Source organism: Psammomys obesus, unplaced genomic scaffold (genome assembly GCF_907164565.1).
Source record: "Psammomys obesus unplaced genomic scaffold, mPsaObe1.curated_primary_1811, whole genome shotgun sequence".
NCBI lineage: Eukaryota > Metazoa > Chordata > Mammalia > Rodentia > Muridae > Psammomys > Psammomys obesus.
The window spans coordinates 1844778-1860391 of NW_026585609.1; the positions used below are offsets into that span (position 1 = coordinate 1844778).

At 37.7% G+C, this 15614-nt stretch overlaps 1 protein-coding gene across 4 annotated transcripts in view; it reads right to left on the reverse strand.

The window, feature by feature from the left end:
• Positions 1 to 15614, reverse strand: part of Pik3c2g (phosphatidylinositol-4-phosphate 3-kinase catalytic subunit type 2 gamma) — a 327855-nt gene that overhangs the window by 34457 nt on the left and 277784 nt on the right. For all 4 annotated transcript variants that reach the window (XM_055610362.1, XM_055610384.1, XM_055610373.1 and 1 more), the window contains one exon: positions 7027 to 7102. In XM_055610362.1, coding sequence (XP_055466337.1) covers positions 7027 to 7102 — 76 coding nt within the window. The remainder of the gene's footprint in view (positions 1 to 7026; positions 7103 to 15614) is intronic.

Here is a 15614-nt window from a genome sequence, read left to right on the forward strand (position 1 = left end):
TTCATTGGTTAGGAACTGTAAAATAAGATTATTCTGTTAAATATAGATCAGTTAATGTTTTTAAAGAACACATTGCACTTGAACATGTGTTGTCTTTAAGATTTTGAGTTTGCCTTCCCAGAAGCCTGATCTGCATTTCCAGTTGTTCTTTAGATTCCTCAGTTCTGCTTTGCAATTCCTGTTTGGTCTTACCTGTTTCCTATTAAATCTATTCTAAACCTTTTTGTGTGAATACATTTGATGGGACTATTTTGACTTTTAAATGTTTTAAATAGTCACTATATCTGACATATTTTGTAAATATGTATCAAGAATACCTAAAATATGATAGATACAGGTGTACATCATTCTGTATCTGGTGTTTTCATTGAGTTCTATTTATGATACGTTTTTAGTTGATATTTGTTTCCCAAGACATTCAATGATAGTTATTACAAATACCCTTGGTTTTTGTCTTACAAAGTTAATGCTTCTAATGTCCTTTTCTATTTCATTTTCAATATAATAATTATTTTTGAACCTATTCTGAACAAGCCATTGTCTTAAGTATTTGGAGTGGAAGAGACAGACTTCTCCCTTTGACACATGTTATCCAGCATGTGAGGGGGGGGGAGGCACAATAAATAAACAAAGCTTACATTGTGATGACTGTTAGTAACAGAGTGGGTTAAAAGCTCTGGGTGCTTCCAAAACACAGGCAGGCTGCGATTTTGACAGGTGACTATGGACACCCTTATTGAGAAGATGCAATTTGAGGAAAAGATGAACAAGGTAAGGAGGGAGCCCTATCCTGCCACCCACTCTCTGTACAGTTATGGTGGCTGTGATGATCTTGGGTGTGGGAGGTCGTTCTTCACTTTAGTGTGTGTGTTTTTCAGTGTTTTCTCTCGTATCTCTTGTTAGAGTTTCTCATGCAAAGACTATTTCTTTTTACTCTTTTACTGTTTTAAAGGAAATTTAATTTTATCAAATGTCCTTTTGGGTCCACAAAGATGGCCATCTCAATTTTTTTAAGTGTATATAATGTATAATATAAATATTGGATGGTTTCATGCCAGGATAGACTATATTTCTTTAGTACTCTGATGAGTTATTCTGTCCAAGCCCAGAAGCAGAAAGATGCACATGGTATATACTCACTCATATAAACCTAAAACATAGGATAAATCTACTAAAATCTGTACACCTAAAGAAACTAATCAAGAGGGAGAACTCTTGCAAAATGCTCAATTCCTATCCAGAAAGGCAAAGAGGATGGACATCAGAAGAATGAGAAAAGAGGGAACAAGTCAGGAGCCTGACACAGAGGACCTCTGAAAGGCTCTGCCCTGCAGACTATCAATGCAGATGCTGAGACCAACCTTTGGGCAGAATGCAGGGAATCTTAGGAAAGAAGTGGGAAACAGTAAGATCTGAAGAGGACAGGAACTCCATAAGGAGAGCAACAGAACCAAAAAATCTGAGCATAGGGGTCTTTTGTGAGACTGATACTCCAACTAATATGGAGATAACCTAAGACCCCTGCACAGATGTAGCCCATGGCAGTTCAGTATCCATGTAGGTTCCATTGTAATAGGAACAGGGACTGTCTCTGACATGAACTGATTGGCCTTCTCTTTAATTACCTCCCCCTGAGGGGGGAGCAGCATTACTAGGCCACAGAAGACGATGCAGCCACTCCTGATGAGACCTAATTGAGTAGGATCAGAAGGAAGGAAAAGAAGACCTCCCCTATCAGTGGACTTGGGGAGGGGCATGCATGCATAAGATGGAGGAAGGGAGGGATTGGGATGGGAGGAGGGAGGGGCTTATGGGGGAATACAAAGTGAATAAAGTGTAATTAATAAAGAATTAAAAAAAAAGAGTTTTCCAATTACAGTCACAGATGATATTTATCTCTGAGTTCTTATTTGCTGCCCTTACAATTCTTGAAACTTTTGGTGTGAATACTTCATTTCAGAAAGCAAATATGGATAACTTTCTTTTCATTTCCACCTTTAATGGCTTAAGTAATGGTGTAACTATCAGTCGTTAAGTGTTTCAGAGGCGATCAAGGCCCACCATGGCTTTATGTTATATTTCAAATTCTGATTCTGTGGTTTCTGGTCAGCTGGGTTGAAGAACCAGCTGTGATACCAGTATCGCTGAGGTGACAGCCACATGTTATTGTGGTTGAGTATGGCTCTGCTGAGGCTTTGGAAATTTGGGGCTGCAATTTCTTTGACTGTAAAAGTTATTAAAATATATTTTTGTTTTTAAATTTCCATACGTAATTGTCTTCCAGTTTTCCGAAATGATCCATCAATTTTTACTCTATTACGAAGAAATGATAGTATCTGCAGTATATCAACTTTCTGAAATTTGTTGAACTTTTTTGTGTTCTAATAGATGCATAGAAAGAAAAATCTGTTTTCAGTATGAAGAAAGTGATGTAAATCCAGCCATTTGTCTTACTCATTTTACTTGTTTTTCTATGAACACACTCTTTCGTTCTCACTCAAGTTTTTGCAAATTGAAAATGGTAAGTTATTCTCTAACTAGTGGGCTTTTGTGGATTTCTCTTAAGTGTCTCACAGTTTCTGCTTTCTGTAAGTTGTTGTTACATTGTTTAATGAAGAGTCATAACAACTTGTATCTTTACTGGTAATCTCTCAGTCTATGTAAAGTTCCCATTATTTGTTTTATTATAACAGAAGCGTTTCCTCATCATGTCTTTACTTCTGGTTTCATTTTCTTTGTATTTGCCTAACATATCTATGGCAATATTTTCAATCACAACATTTTAAAACAAGTTGTTTTAGGTATTATTTTTCGGTGAACATTGTTGTGGTTTATATTTTAACTCCAATTTTAAAGCGTTTTTCCTCAATAGATGAATTAAACTCACATACCGCCATTTACTATATCCTTTTTTTTTTTTTAACTTTATCCTGTTGCTTTTGTAATTCTTAATGGAAGATTTTATAAAGCTGCTTTCGCTTGGCATGTTTGTGATACTTAAGATCGTTGTTATTTTTGTTATAGAATTTACCCTCATTTAATAGCATTAGATTTTTATTTCTTTTGACAATATTTGTTTCTCTATAGACTCAAAGGCAAAGGTGTATTTCTAGCTGCATTTTATTGGCCTCCCAGTTGCATTCACTGTTAGAACTTTCTCTAATGTTTTCCTGGTACCTGCCTGCACATGCCTAGTAATTTCATGTTTGAATTCTTTTCTATTTTGAAATATATAATGTGGCCTTAGTACCTTTACTTTGCCATGTTTCAGAACATGGCAGCTTATTTTTTCCCCATCAAATGACCTATCATTAAAACTTTAATTGAAAACTTATATTCCACAATTCAACTTCTTTAGTTTTTTTTTTTTTTTAAACCATGTGGCTAGCTAGACCATTAACTAGTGAGTACCTGACTTGGGGAGCACATGACTTCAAGTTCTCTTTCAAATACACATCATGACATGGAGGCAGTGGCTTGAGGTACTGACTCTAAGCTTGTATATAAAAATATTCTCTAAAAGGAATTATTATCCTCTTAGAACTGATCATTATTGTTGAAGGTGGCACTTCATTACCTATTCCATTATTTCTACACTTTGTCACATTTCTGTCTTTCACACATGAGAACTGTGTGGAGGGCTTGGATGGATTGTTTAATTTGTGTTTGTGTGACTGCTGTCAGCTGTGGAAGGTGCTATGCATTGGATATGTTTCTCAACGCCCTATGTTTTGAAGGCTTTGTCCTGAGCCTGTGGAAGTGTGGGAGGTGGCAGAGCCTGTGGAAGGTAAGCCTGCTGGGAGAAAGCTCTTTTAGTGAGGACTTTCCCTAGAGGAAAACACAAGGATCCCACTCCCTTTCTATCTGTCCCGTTCTGCCACATGACGTGAGTAGCTTTGCTTCAACATGTATGTGCTCCAACAATGGGTCTTACTTGAGACCCCAAAACAACATGAGCAAATTTACATAGACTAAAACCTCTGAAAGAGTGAGCCCAAATAAACCATTTCTTTTAAATTGACTATTCCAGACACTTTTTATAGGATGCAAAACCATGCAAGCTATATTAATCTTTGTAGCATACAGAAAATTATGTCTTCAAGATTTAATAGAGAGAGTATTAACATAAAGTCCATAAGGGTTTTTAGATTGTATTATGAACTTAATATCACTTAATATAAATAATTTTAGAAGCTATTTTCCCAAGAGATGCTTTAAAATTTTTTTAGTGTTTGGGAGTTCTCAAGTGCCAGGATGTTTTCCATGAGGCAGGACTGTGGGGAGACAACATGATTTTGATCTTATACCCTTTTTCTTTTATAAAAACCAATAATCTATTTTGATAGAGATTGTCACCATGTTTCTGTGGTTGTCACTGTCTGTATTCATTCAGTAATTATTTGGGAAGCATTTGTATAGGAAGCCAGACCTGGTGGTACATCTTGTATTGAAAAGGTGTGCACTATAGACAGCATTTATCCCATCCAAGTGTTCTCATCGGTGAATAAATACATACTCCAGAGTCATCACTGAAATAGGTGACTTGAAGGACAATGATTAGCCAAGCAGTTTTATAGCAGAGGAAAGCAAACTGGCATTTGAGAAAAAATAAAGTCTTATGTTATTGCACAAAATCATGTTTCATGAGCCAGTGAAGCCCAAAGACTGTTAGTATTTCCCAGATTTAGAGTGACACGTTGTTTCAGTTTGCTTTCTCTTCCTATGATAAATAGCACAAACAAAAACAACTTGGGAAAGAAAGAATTTATTTGACTTGTAGGTTAAAACTATCATCAAAAGAAGCCAAGGCAAAAATTCAAGGCTTGAACCTGGAGGCAGGGAATGAAGCAGAGGCCATGGAGGAATGTTAGTTACTGGCCTGATCCTTGGAGCTTGTTCAACTCCCTTTCTTCTATGTAGCTCAGGCCCAGGAATGGCAATGCACATCTGGACTTGACATTCTTCCGTCAATAAGAAAATGTCCTACAGACATGCTCACAAACCAAGCAGAGGAGGGGGATTCCTCAGCTGAGGCTCTTTCTCCCACATCTGTCCATTTGACAACCAAGATTATCCAGCACACATGCTATTTCTCCTGTGACTTTGAGTTACAAGTCTGGATACATAGGTATTCAAAATCAGCACTCCAGTAGAGGTGGCCAAAGTCTGGGATTTTCAGTTGAGGCTGTTCTATGTAAATCAGTATGTGAACATATTTGAGTAACTTAAGCTTAAATTTTCAGTTCAAGGATGAGCTTAAGTCAACGGGCTTCTTGCTAACAGTCAGCAGCTATTCTGTGACAAAAGATTAAGAATCCAGAATGATGACTGAGGAAATGATTTGAAGAACAAAATAAGGCACAGTTTCCTGTAAATTCTTCCTTATTATAGTGATTTGCATATCCTGCTTGGAAGATGTGTCCTACTGTTTTAAGACAATGGGCCATAACTTTGACAAGACAGAAATCAAGTCTTCTGTCACTCATAACTGGTGAATCTATTCTTGAGTGTTGATGACATAAGAAATTTTAAAATTAGAAACTTTCTCAAAGTGCTGCTTTAGTTTTTATAAAAACCATCCTTATTTTGGGCGCATATGTATTTCAAAAGATCTTTTAGAAATACTACTATGAACAAAACCAAAGGTCAACAATAATCTGGGGTTTACTTTCTTGAAACATGAAGTAGCAATTTTTCTTGAAGGGCTTTAGTGATAGAGAGGCCCACCAAGCCCCCTTTTGAGAATATCTCTAGAATTCAACAACTTGATATTTTTTCCAAGTCTGGATTATTAAAATTTATATTATTGATGGTAGTAACATCTCCCCAGGTAATTAAAATTGATTATTTTCTTTTCTCCTTTCTACTTTCTCTCATTCTTACCCCTCTTCCCCTGGAAGCCCTCATACATTATTTCAGGAATTATAAGTATAAAGCAGTTCAGGGTCTTGAAGGGAGTCCTTGACTTGAAATAGTTTTAGTTCAGTAAGTGAAGCTGGTTAGGTGCAAACACAGTTACACAATTTAATACATAATTATGCAGAGAACAGGTCATTCAGAAATTTGTCTACCTAAGCAAAAAGTACCTGGGAAGTCAGAAATAAGCAGGTGTGACAAGCACATACCTAGAACCTTAAACAATAGAGTCAAGAGGTGATTGTAGATGAAGTGAAGACTGAGAGTTAGAGGGATTGATGATGTCTGGAAAATTATGGACTTATAAATATGGAGATTAAATCTAGCGTGTTTAGGGCTGAAGATGGCTTAGTGGTTAAGAGTGATTACTATTCTTCCAGAGGACCTAAATTTAGTTCCCAGGACCCACATCAAGTGATTTACGGCCACTTGTAACTTTAGTGCAAGGGTGTCTGATGCCCTCTGGCCTCCGACGTGCTTCCTAGGCTTACATGCTGCCAAACAAACATACCACACATAAAATAAATTAATCTTTATAAAAAAGGGGGGGTGTTACTGGATTGCCACTCCTTCTTGTGAAATATATTACAAATGCTTGAGACTGATAGAACTTTCAATGGAGCCTCGGTAAATCTAGGGAATGATTGAATGTGTGACACAGGGCACACATGGAAGACAACCAGATGGTGACACCCATGGACGGCTATGTTCAGGGAATAGAGTGTCACGGATTTAAAACCTGAGAGTGAACCTCCTTGATTACTGGTTTCATTGTGTTGCTTTGTAAGATAGTGGTAAAACTGCAAGACTCCCATGCCAGAGAGAACAAAGATTCTGCCTCTGACATATGCAATTGTAATTCAACGCACAACAATTGAAATGGGAGAACAGTGTGGCATTCTGTCACTATTTCAAAGAGCCAAATATATCTGTGTTAACTTGACCATCTTCTCAGGGCGTTCAAACTCTTTAGAAATGCTTAGGGAGAAAACAATAAGGTCTTGGCATTAAAAAGACATTATCAGTTGAAACTGATGATATTACCAATGGATCTTCCCCACAATTAAATACACAATCACTGCATGTGGTAGTTGTGATGGATTTACTTGCCTGAGTCCACAAGTGGAGAGTCTTCAAGTGTTGGTTGTATATGTTCGGAGAGAAAAAACCCAAGTACACAATCACTCTGAAAAAAAAAAAAAGATAAAATACAATAATATATTTCATTTCTAACATCTACCCACTAATGCTTTTCACTCTTGCATGAGAACATTGCTTTTATTATATTATTTTTAATGAGTACCTGTTATCAATTCCATAAACAGAGAACAATTTATTTGCAACTGTAATGTCAATATTGTTCTGCCATGAATTAAGCTAGATTTTTGTGTGGTATGAGATCAATTGCATTTCTTCAAGAGATTCAATGTTGCTATATTGCCAGAGGTCATCATAAATGTTTATATTCAGTAATTGTATAATTATCTACAAGTCTTAGAAATCTCCTTTTTCTGGAAAATATAAAGCTTTAGATAAAGCGTTCTGAGAAAAATTTTTTTCCAGATAACATAGTTGCTTGCTTTGTGAGAAACTATCACTCAAGGTTCAATTCAGAAATGAGGATTAGATTCCTTCTCAGCAATACTAGGGTATATTAAAAGAAGGGCAGATGCATTAAGTAATGTCTCTCTTTAGAATAGTGGAGGGGAGAAACAGCATTAAAGGGAACAAGTATGAGTCATATATATTTTAGGTATAAAAATAGGGATCATTGCAAATACATTGCCATTTAACTCAAACTCCAAATGTATACATGGCTGGGTAACCTGAGAACAGGGTTTCCTTGGTGAAAGTGGCATTTATTTTCTTGTAAGCTATCACATAATCAAGGTAGCTTGTCCTCAGAAGACATTCCATGATTTTGTAAAGGGCACACTGAATTATTGACTAACATCATCTCTATATATGCCAACATAGTAGTGCCTGTCAAGGAGCCCAAGAGATTCAGTCTCTCATTCTGTGCAATGGTCTTTCAAGCCCCTGTCAGGAAACTTCTAACTCTTATTTCTGAGTCTGACTTCCTGCTGTTGACTGTCTCTGCTATAAAACTGCTACCAATTCTCCTGGCACACTTTTGCAGTCCTTCGTTCTTGTTGCAATGGAAGAAATGCCTGCTTTTCATCTTAGATGCTAAATTGTGTTACTCCTACAAATCCACACACTAACCTGTTAAGTCTCAGAACCACAGAATGTGATCTGTTTGGGAAATGGTGTCATTTGAGGTATAATTAGTTAAGCGAACATGATGGATTAAGAGAGCATAGCCCCTGTGTCTCATATATTTGAATACCTGCTCCTCAGTTGATGGAATTGTTTGGCAAGGATTAGGAGGTGTGTCCTTTGTTAGAGAAGGTGCACCAGAGGTGGGCTTTGAGCTTTCGAAAGCCCGCTCTCTTCTTAGTTAGCTCTCTCTCTCTCTCTCTCTCTCTGCCTCTTGCTTGTGGATCAGATGTGAGTTCTCAGCTATTGTTCTGGTTTCCATGCCTGCCGACCTGCTGCCTTGCTCCCTGTCATGGTGATCATGGACTCTAACTCTTTGCACTCATGAGTCCCAGTAAACATTTTCTTTTATGTGTTACCTTGGTCCTGCTGTCTTTGCACAGCAATAGAAAAGCAACTACAGTACCTATGATGGGGTGTTCTAGTCCAATGTGATTGGTACCCTTATAAAAAGGGATGGTTTGGATGTTACAAAGAGATAGCAATGCAAACAGCCTGGATGAGGCTGGCTAGCCACAAGCAGGCAGCGATTCTTCTGTCAGGATGTGAGAAGGAACTACTGCTGCTGACACATTGGGTTTAGACCCACAAATGCCATAATGCTCAGACAGTTTCTGTAGTTTACACCAGGTATGGTGTGATAGTTTGTTACAGCAGCTCCAGAAATTCTTGTGATGCTGACTCCTTCATCACTGCCCTGACTCTACTTTTTTATAGTACAGGAAGCACCTAGAAATCCTACTCCATTCTGTATCTCTTCACCTTTCTTTCTTAAACATGGTTAAACATGGTCAACCAGAATGCCATGCAACACATACTCATGTTCTCCCTGACACAAGTGAACCAAGGGAAGGACTCACATTTGGGCTTCTTCACTTTCTACTTACTCTATGGTTAGTCACATAAAGGTTTTGCTCACCTGGCCTCTAAAATGTACTCTTATCTTTACTTTTAACTATCTCTATATTAAAACGTATTTCTCTTCAAAATCCAGCAGGTATTTTGTCTTCACTGACAGGATATGAGATTCGCTTTTGTGATACCAGACTTTCCGTTTCTCACCAATATGTGTTGCTATTGCTTGCTTGTTTGTTTTTTTCTTCATTTGCCTGTTGTTTGTAAGTTAAGTTTTTCATTTTCAGTCTGTCACAATTCAATTCAGTGTTTTAGGGTGACTTCGGCGACATCTTTGTTGACTCAGAAATCTAAGGCTTTCTTTGAGATTTGTCTCTTCATAGTCAACTTTATATCTGAAGTTTTCTTGACGGACTTTCTTGACTATTCAAAGATACGTATCAAGAAATGTAAGTCACTCCATAGTTCTGTTCCTCCCATGTCCAGGCTCAACACAAGCGTTTCTTTGTTTCTCTGCTTTTCTTGCCCCCTGGATAAAATAAAATGTTAAGTCCTTTGATCATGGCTTCACAGTTTAGGAGTTTCCATGTAAGTTGCTTTCTCTGAAGTAGGCAGAGTCACTGGCAGAGCCCATGCTGGGAACTAGTGTCCTCAGGGAGATTCAAAAGTGCCACATCACAACATAAAAGAGAAGACTGACCCCAGGAGGTGGTCACCTGCTTTGACAGCTACCACCACATCAGCCTCCTTGAAGTCTGGTATCTTCCTTCTGTGTTACTGCAACTTTCCTAGTTCCAGCACCTTCCATTTCCATCTGGGTTATAGCAGATGGTTCCACATCTCATCTTGAAAACCCTTCTTCATTCTATTTTTGCAAAGTTATCACCTGCTCTTCCAAAATAATTATTTAACAATTAGCTTCCTGAATCCTGATAGCAACTCTGTCTTACCCTCCGAAAGAAGAGACCTGTTCCTGACTGGGGCCTTGCTCATTCTCTGTCCTCTTTACCATTTCTTTTCCAGCCCTTTCTGTGTCACCATGTGGATTATTTATCTCATTGAAGATGCCCTGCTTCTCTTCTTCATCCTGTTTTTTTTTTCTTTTTCTTTTTTTTTTAACTACATGTTTCTTTCCTCTTCCTCTCTGCCTTATCCTCAATGGACCCAAGATGATTACTTACTCTTTTCTTGTGAGCTATTGAGCTACCAAGAGCAGACTGAGAATCAATCACTCATCCACAATGCTGTTCAACCATGTGTTACAGAACAAGCCGAGATCTGTCTTCCAGGGAAGACTGCCTTTGTTTCTAGTGAAAATACTCTTATAGACAGTTTATATACATTACAAATTAGTCAATTGTCAAATTCTATCTCTACATTTTGAGGTTATTGAACATGAACACATATTTAAGAAAATCAGCCCATAGCCAAGAAGATGACTACAAGTCACTTTTGTTTGTTTATTTGTTTTGTTTTAATTTGAATGTTTAAAATCAAATCTCACACTGAACAGAACTGGTTAAAGAAAATACAACCTCTCTAAGTCTTTGAGAACTGATCAATGATTAGTGGTGCTAGTCTTTTAGCAAAAGTTTGAACTTATTAGCCAAAGGATAATAAACTTCTATGTTAAGCAAGATGTCTTTCCTGTTAGTTCCTGAAATGTCACCACTGGTTAATTATTCCCCTGTGTTTATAGTGCCAAGTCCTTGAACTCTTTATATTTCTGGGTCTGCTGAGATAGTAAACACTAATTCTTTATTGCATTAAGTTTTTTTTTTCCTTATGCAAGAGAAACATGCTCCAGTGTCAGAAAGGAAGAAAGAAAAAGCTTAAAAAAAAAAAGTTGGGTATGGCAATCTCAACACCCAGTGTGGCTAAGACAGAAAAATTGTGAGTTCAAAGCTAACCTGGGCTACATAATGGGACAGTGTCTCAAATAATAAACATATTACTTAATCTCAAAATAACCATTAAATTTCTTTAGATTTCTTTATGAGTGCATCCCACAGAAAATAATGCAGAAATATTAGTGATGCGATTGCCTTCAGTGATAACCCACACCACTGTTCCCAGCCGGGCTTGTTTTTCTCTCCTGGCAGTGTGGGTGCATGTACTTGCTGCCTATATAGTACACAGCTGTGAAGGTACCAGGTTTCCAGGGACTGTGACACCTCCACGTGAAGCATGACTCTCCATTTTGTTTATGCTAGATTTGTGACACGATTACTAAAAACGTGTTCTTTGTCAGAAGTCCAAATGGAACTTGGTGGCCTGTATATTACCTAGCATGTGTACAATACGAAGTACTTGGATGGCATGTGGCCTGTTTTTGGTTCCTTCAATAACTGGAGAGTTCAACTAAAAACCAATAGGGTTTCTTACCCTAAAATATCTCGTATGTTCTGTCATTGTGTGGGTTGAACGCAGCTCCATGTTCGAGTACTTGCCTGCCAAGAGCAAGGCCTTGGCTGTCCAGCGTAGAAACACAGGCCTCCCAAACAGTCACATCAAATGTTAAAAGAGGTTGTTCTGAATGTAACTTCTCTGTACTAGAAGCAGAGAGTGCCAGTGGTTAGCCGGAATCAACCATGAGTCAGCAGGCCAAAGCTCATGTTCACGTCTGTGACATGTCCTTTAAAGAGCAGATTCCACACAGAGGGTGAGAGGCAAGCAAATGATTCTTGGGGAGAACATTCTAGAATGTTCTAGTCATTTGGGAAAACTCAAAGCTAGCGTTACCTATCCGTGAATTTTCAGTAGAATGCATTGTAGTTTTTTGTTTAGAATGATGAGAATGCATGCACACTGAAGGAAAAAGAAAATGCAGAAGCAATTCTTGGAGCATGTAGTTAGCTAAATTCCTCGAAAGTCCAGCCTACTTTTTTCCCTGGGTGTTCCATTTTGCCCCTATGGAGGGCCCAGAAATGATGGTTGTTCTCCTTCCATCCTCTTTAGAGTTTTGGTCCTGCATGAGAGGTAGGTGTCCTTATGTCTCCTTGCTCTTGTACTTTCTATTCTCCCTTCTTTTGTGAGGTGCCTGTGCCTTGCCTACAATGTCTATAGACCAATGTCCTGTGTCCCCTGCCATTACACTTTCATATAGATCTGTTGTGCAATGGACAGCATTTCTTGAAGACATTTATTCTTATACATCTTCATTTTCTTCATAGTACTTTTGTCATAACACACATTTAAATGTTCATACAGATCATAACACATATTTAAATATTCATGCAGATGATCCTTCTATATCCTAGACTGTTTGCTCTTGCTTCCTTTACCTTTAAGGGTCTTGTCCTGTGTCCCACTCAACCAGTCACTCTTGTTCTTCTGGTCTGTCTTGACTAATGGTCAAAACTCTTCCATTATCACAATTTCTAGTCTTCTAGTGTACAGCCCTACCTTCCTCATTTTCAATTTAAAACAAAACAAAACACCAGGATAACAGAAATAACTTGACTGCAGGTCCATTTCAATGACTAAACTTTAGTCCATGTGGTCATGTCTGCCTTTAGTCAATTTTTATGCTAATTCTCTTGTACTGTGACCTTTTTCATTTTATTTATTCATTTGACAACACACACACACACACATACACACACACGCCACTCTGCAAGTGTAACAGCCTAATGTTGCTGGAAACACTTAGACATGACTGTACTCAATGGAGTCACTATTCTTGAGTGTCTTGAATATTTTATGGAAAATTCTATGAACACCATTAATCCACTTACTATTTGACATTCATTATAGGGTTTGCTCTCCAAATTCTTGTATTCCTTCCTCCTTAACCTCCTCATGGGTTGCCTGCTTGATGAAACAGAACCCGCCTTCCAACATAATCTGTCAGGGTATTCATGTCTACCCTTTCTCTGTTAACACAGAAGGACTAATTCTAATTTGAGGACAATTTGAACACCAGATACCCTGCCCTCCTGCTCAAGGTCATTGCTCAGTTCTCTGCAGAAGTAGTCTTTCTTTTTCTTTATTTCACTTCTTAAGTGCTTGTTCTTTTATAAAGCAGCACATACATAATGCTTTGATTTATTCCAATAAAGAAAATTATTGACTAATATTTCCCTGTATTCTCAGGATTAGAGAAAGTCTGATGCAAAGCTGTTCTCCACTTTATATCTCAAACCTCTCTGTTTTCATTTTCACTTGAAACTCTTCCAGTTGAATTTTTGTTTATAAAAGTCCTAACAAACTTTATGATTGCATTTCTCCTGCATCAGCATTTTGACTGTTGGGATCACTGGTGTAGGCCACCAAACCCATGCCATTTCCTGGTTTACTTTCTAAATCTGACCAGATAGCCACTCTCTCTCTCTCTTTTGAATCATTCCTCGTGCTGGATTCCTGGCACTCTATTCTCTAGTGTCCAGTTGACAGATCTTTTCCACTCTCTTTATTGGGTTGAGTTTATCTCCCCAAACTTTAAAGTTGGTGAGCTGCCCACTCTGCCTTTTCAACGATGCCTCTTTTAAATTCACTTCTCAGTGTACTTTGGATTACGTAATTTCTTCCAGTGTATAGTTTTGATGATCAGTTTTTTTGGGGACAGTTCCAGTATGTGTATTTTCAGCCAAACATTCTTCCTGAATGTATCTAAACCTCTGCTTAGTGTCTTTGGAAGTCACATGGACAACTCCAATGCAGTGTGTTTAGATTCAGACTTTTGCCTCCCACTCACTCCCAATGACACTTCTGACATTTTCACTTTCCCAACATACTCGGCCAATTTGAACTTGTGTGACAAGAAAGATATTTTAGTGTTTGGTCGTCATCCTGATTTGTCAGCTCTTAAGTAATGTACAGACATTTCAAATATGTAGGATACTTCCAATGTATCTGATGAAAAAATGAAAGATGGCTGTGATTTGTCTTGGGCTATCTGAAGTTACTAGTTGTTGAGCTGAACGTCATGGAGTGATATGAAATATCTTCTATGAAGATATATTCATATATATATGTATATATATTTCGCCATGCTAGAGTAGATTCCAATATAACTAATGTGAAATTTTATTTCCCATTATACTTTTAAATGAAAAATGAGGACAATAAAAACAAACATAAAATCCAGTGGGTCAATATTAAATTAAAATCCCCATCAGGGTATGCTTTGTTAAACCCAGAATTCTCATTCATAATATGTTTACCAATTACATTAACTTGTATGTAATTTAAAATGATTGACTTTTTTGGAGAGCTGATCAATTTGGAACCTAAGTGTTTTTCCTATACTGTATTATCAAAGACTGAACCGAGTTAAAATACACGCACAGGCCAAATTAATGGAATGTAAAACTGAGATCCATTTTTTTCTCTTTCTTTACAAAAGAATACTAAGTGTTCCCATTTATTAGGTAGCCAGACAACTTCTAATATTGGCTGCAAGATTTAGTGACTTAAAACAATAAGCTAAATCTATTTCTCTCAAATGCTGTGGAGTGCTGTAAAAAAACACAAATTAAAAGATGAATTCCCATAAGACTTCTAAATCAAAGTTGAGCAGTAATTGTGTTTTATTACCTTCTTCATAAAGCAACATGTCAGCATGCCCAGTCTCTCATATAGCTCAGCCCACTGTATTCATGTCAGGGTTACATGGAAGAATGACCCCGTGAAAAAAAGTGAATGTCTAAAGGATCTTCAGCAATTTCTTTCTCAAATGCCATCAGTGTTTTACCAGACTGTGAGGAATAATCTTGGTTTTTCTGATGGCACACATGTGGCATTTTTCCTGCCCACAGTACACTGCTGAGCTAGTGCCAAAGAGAGAGAGAGAGAGAGAGAGAGAGAGAGAGAGAGAGAGAGAGAGTGTCGTGGTGACAAACATGCAATTAACATCTGGGTTTAGCAATGGGAGCAGGGAACACATGCTTGCTGTTAAGACAGGATTTATCTACTTGGCTTTATTTTGACATTTCTGCTTTAAAAATAACATTGCCTAAACCCTAAGTGAGATCATGCCCTGTTTTCAGGGAAGTCCAGAAATGAGCAACAGTCCTGAGAAGAGGGAAAGGTCCCAGCGTACACAGCTGTGAGATGCTTCAAGCATGGTCTGTTTGTGAATCTCAGCTGGACTCTGATGTGGACATGCATTTGTTTATGTTTCGCAGTCACTTGCTATAATCTTTCATCGCGGGTCCACAGTATGCTTTCTTAGGATTTTTGCTTTATTCACAACACAATTCCATTGAAACAGAGCAAAATTTAAAGAAGCAAAAAGAATTCTTATTAGTATCAACTTTGTGCTCGAATGAATGAAAGTATAAACCCTGAAAGGAATAGAGAAGCTTCTTCGGTTTGGGGAGGTGGGTGAGGCTGACACAACAGAAGCCCGGCAGAGATGTTACAGGGATGTACAAATGCACCCCTAATCTCTGTAGAAGTGATGGGTAGAATGTGAAAATGGCTTTCATTTAATGCCTGCTTCATTTGTTAGTGAACTCTCTCTATTCCCAAGAGATAGAAAGAAAAAAAAGATGGTTAGAAAGAAAGATAGATGATAGATAGATAGATAGATAGATAGATAGATAGATAGATAGATAGAT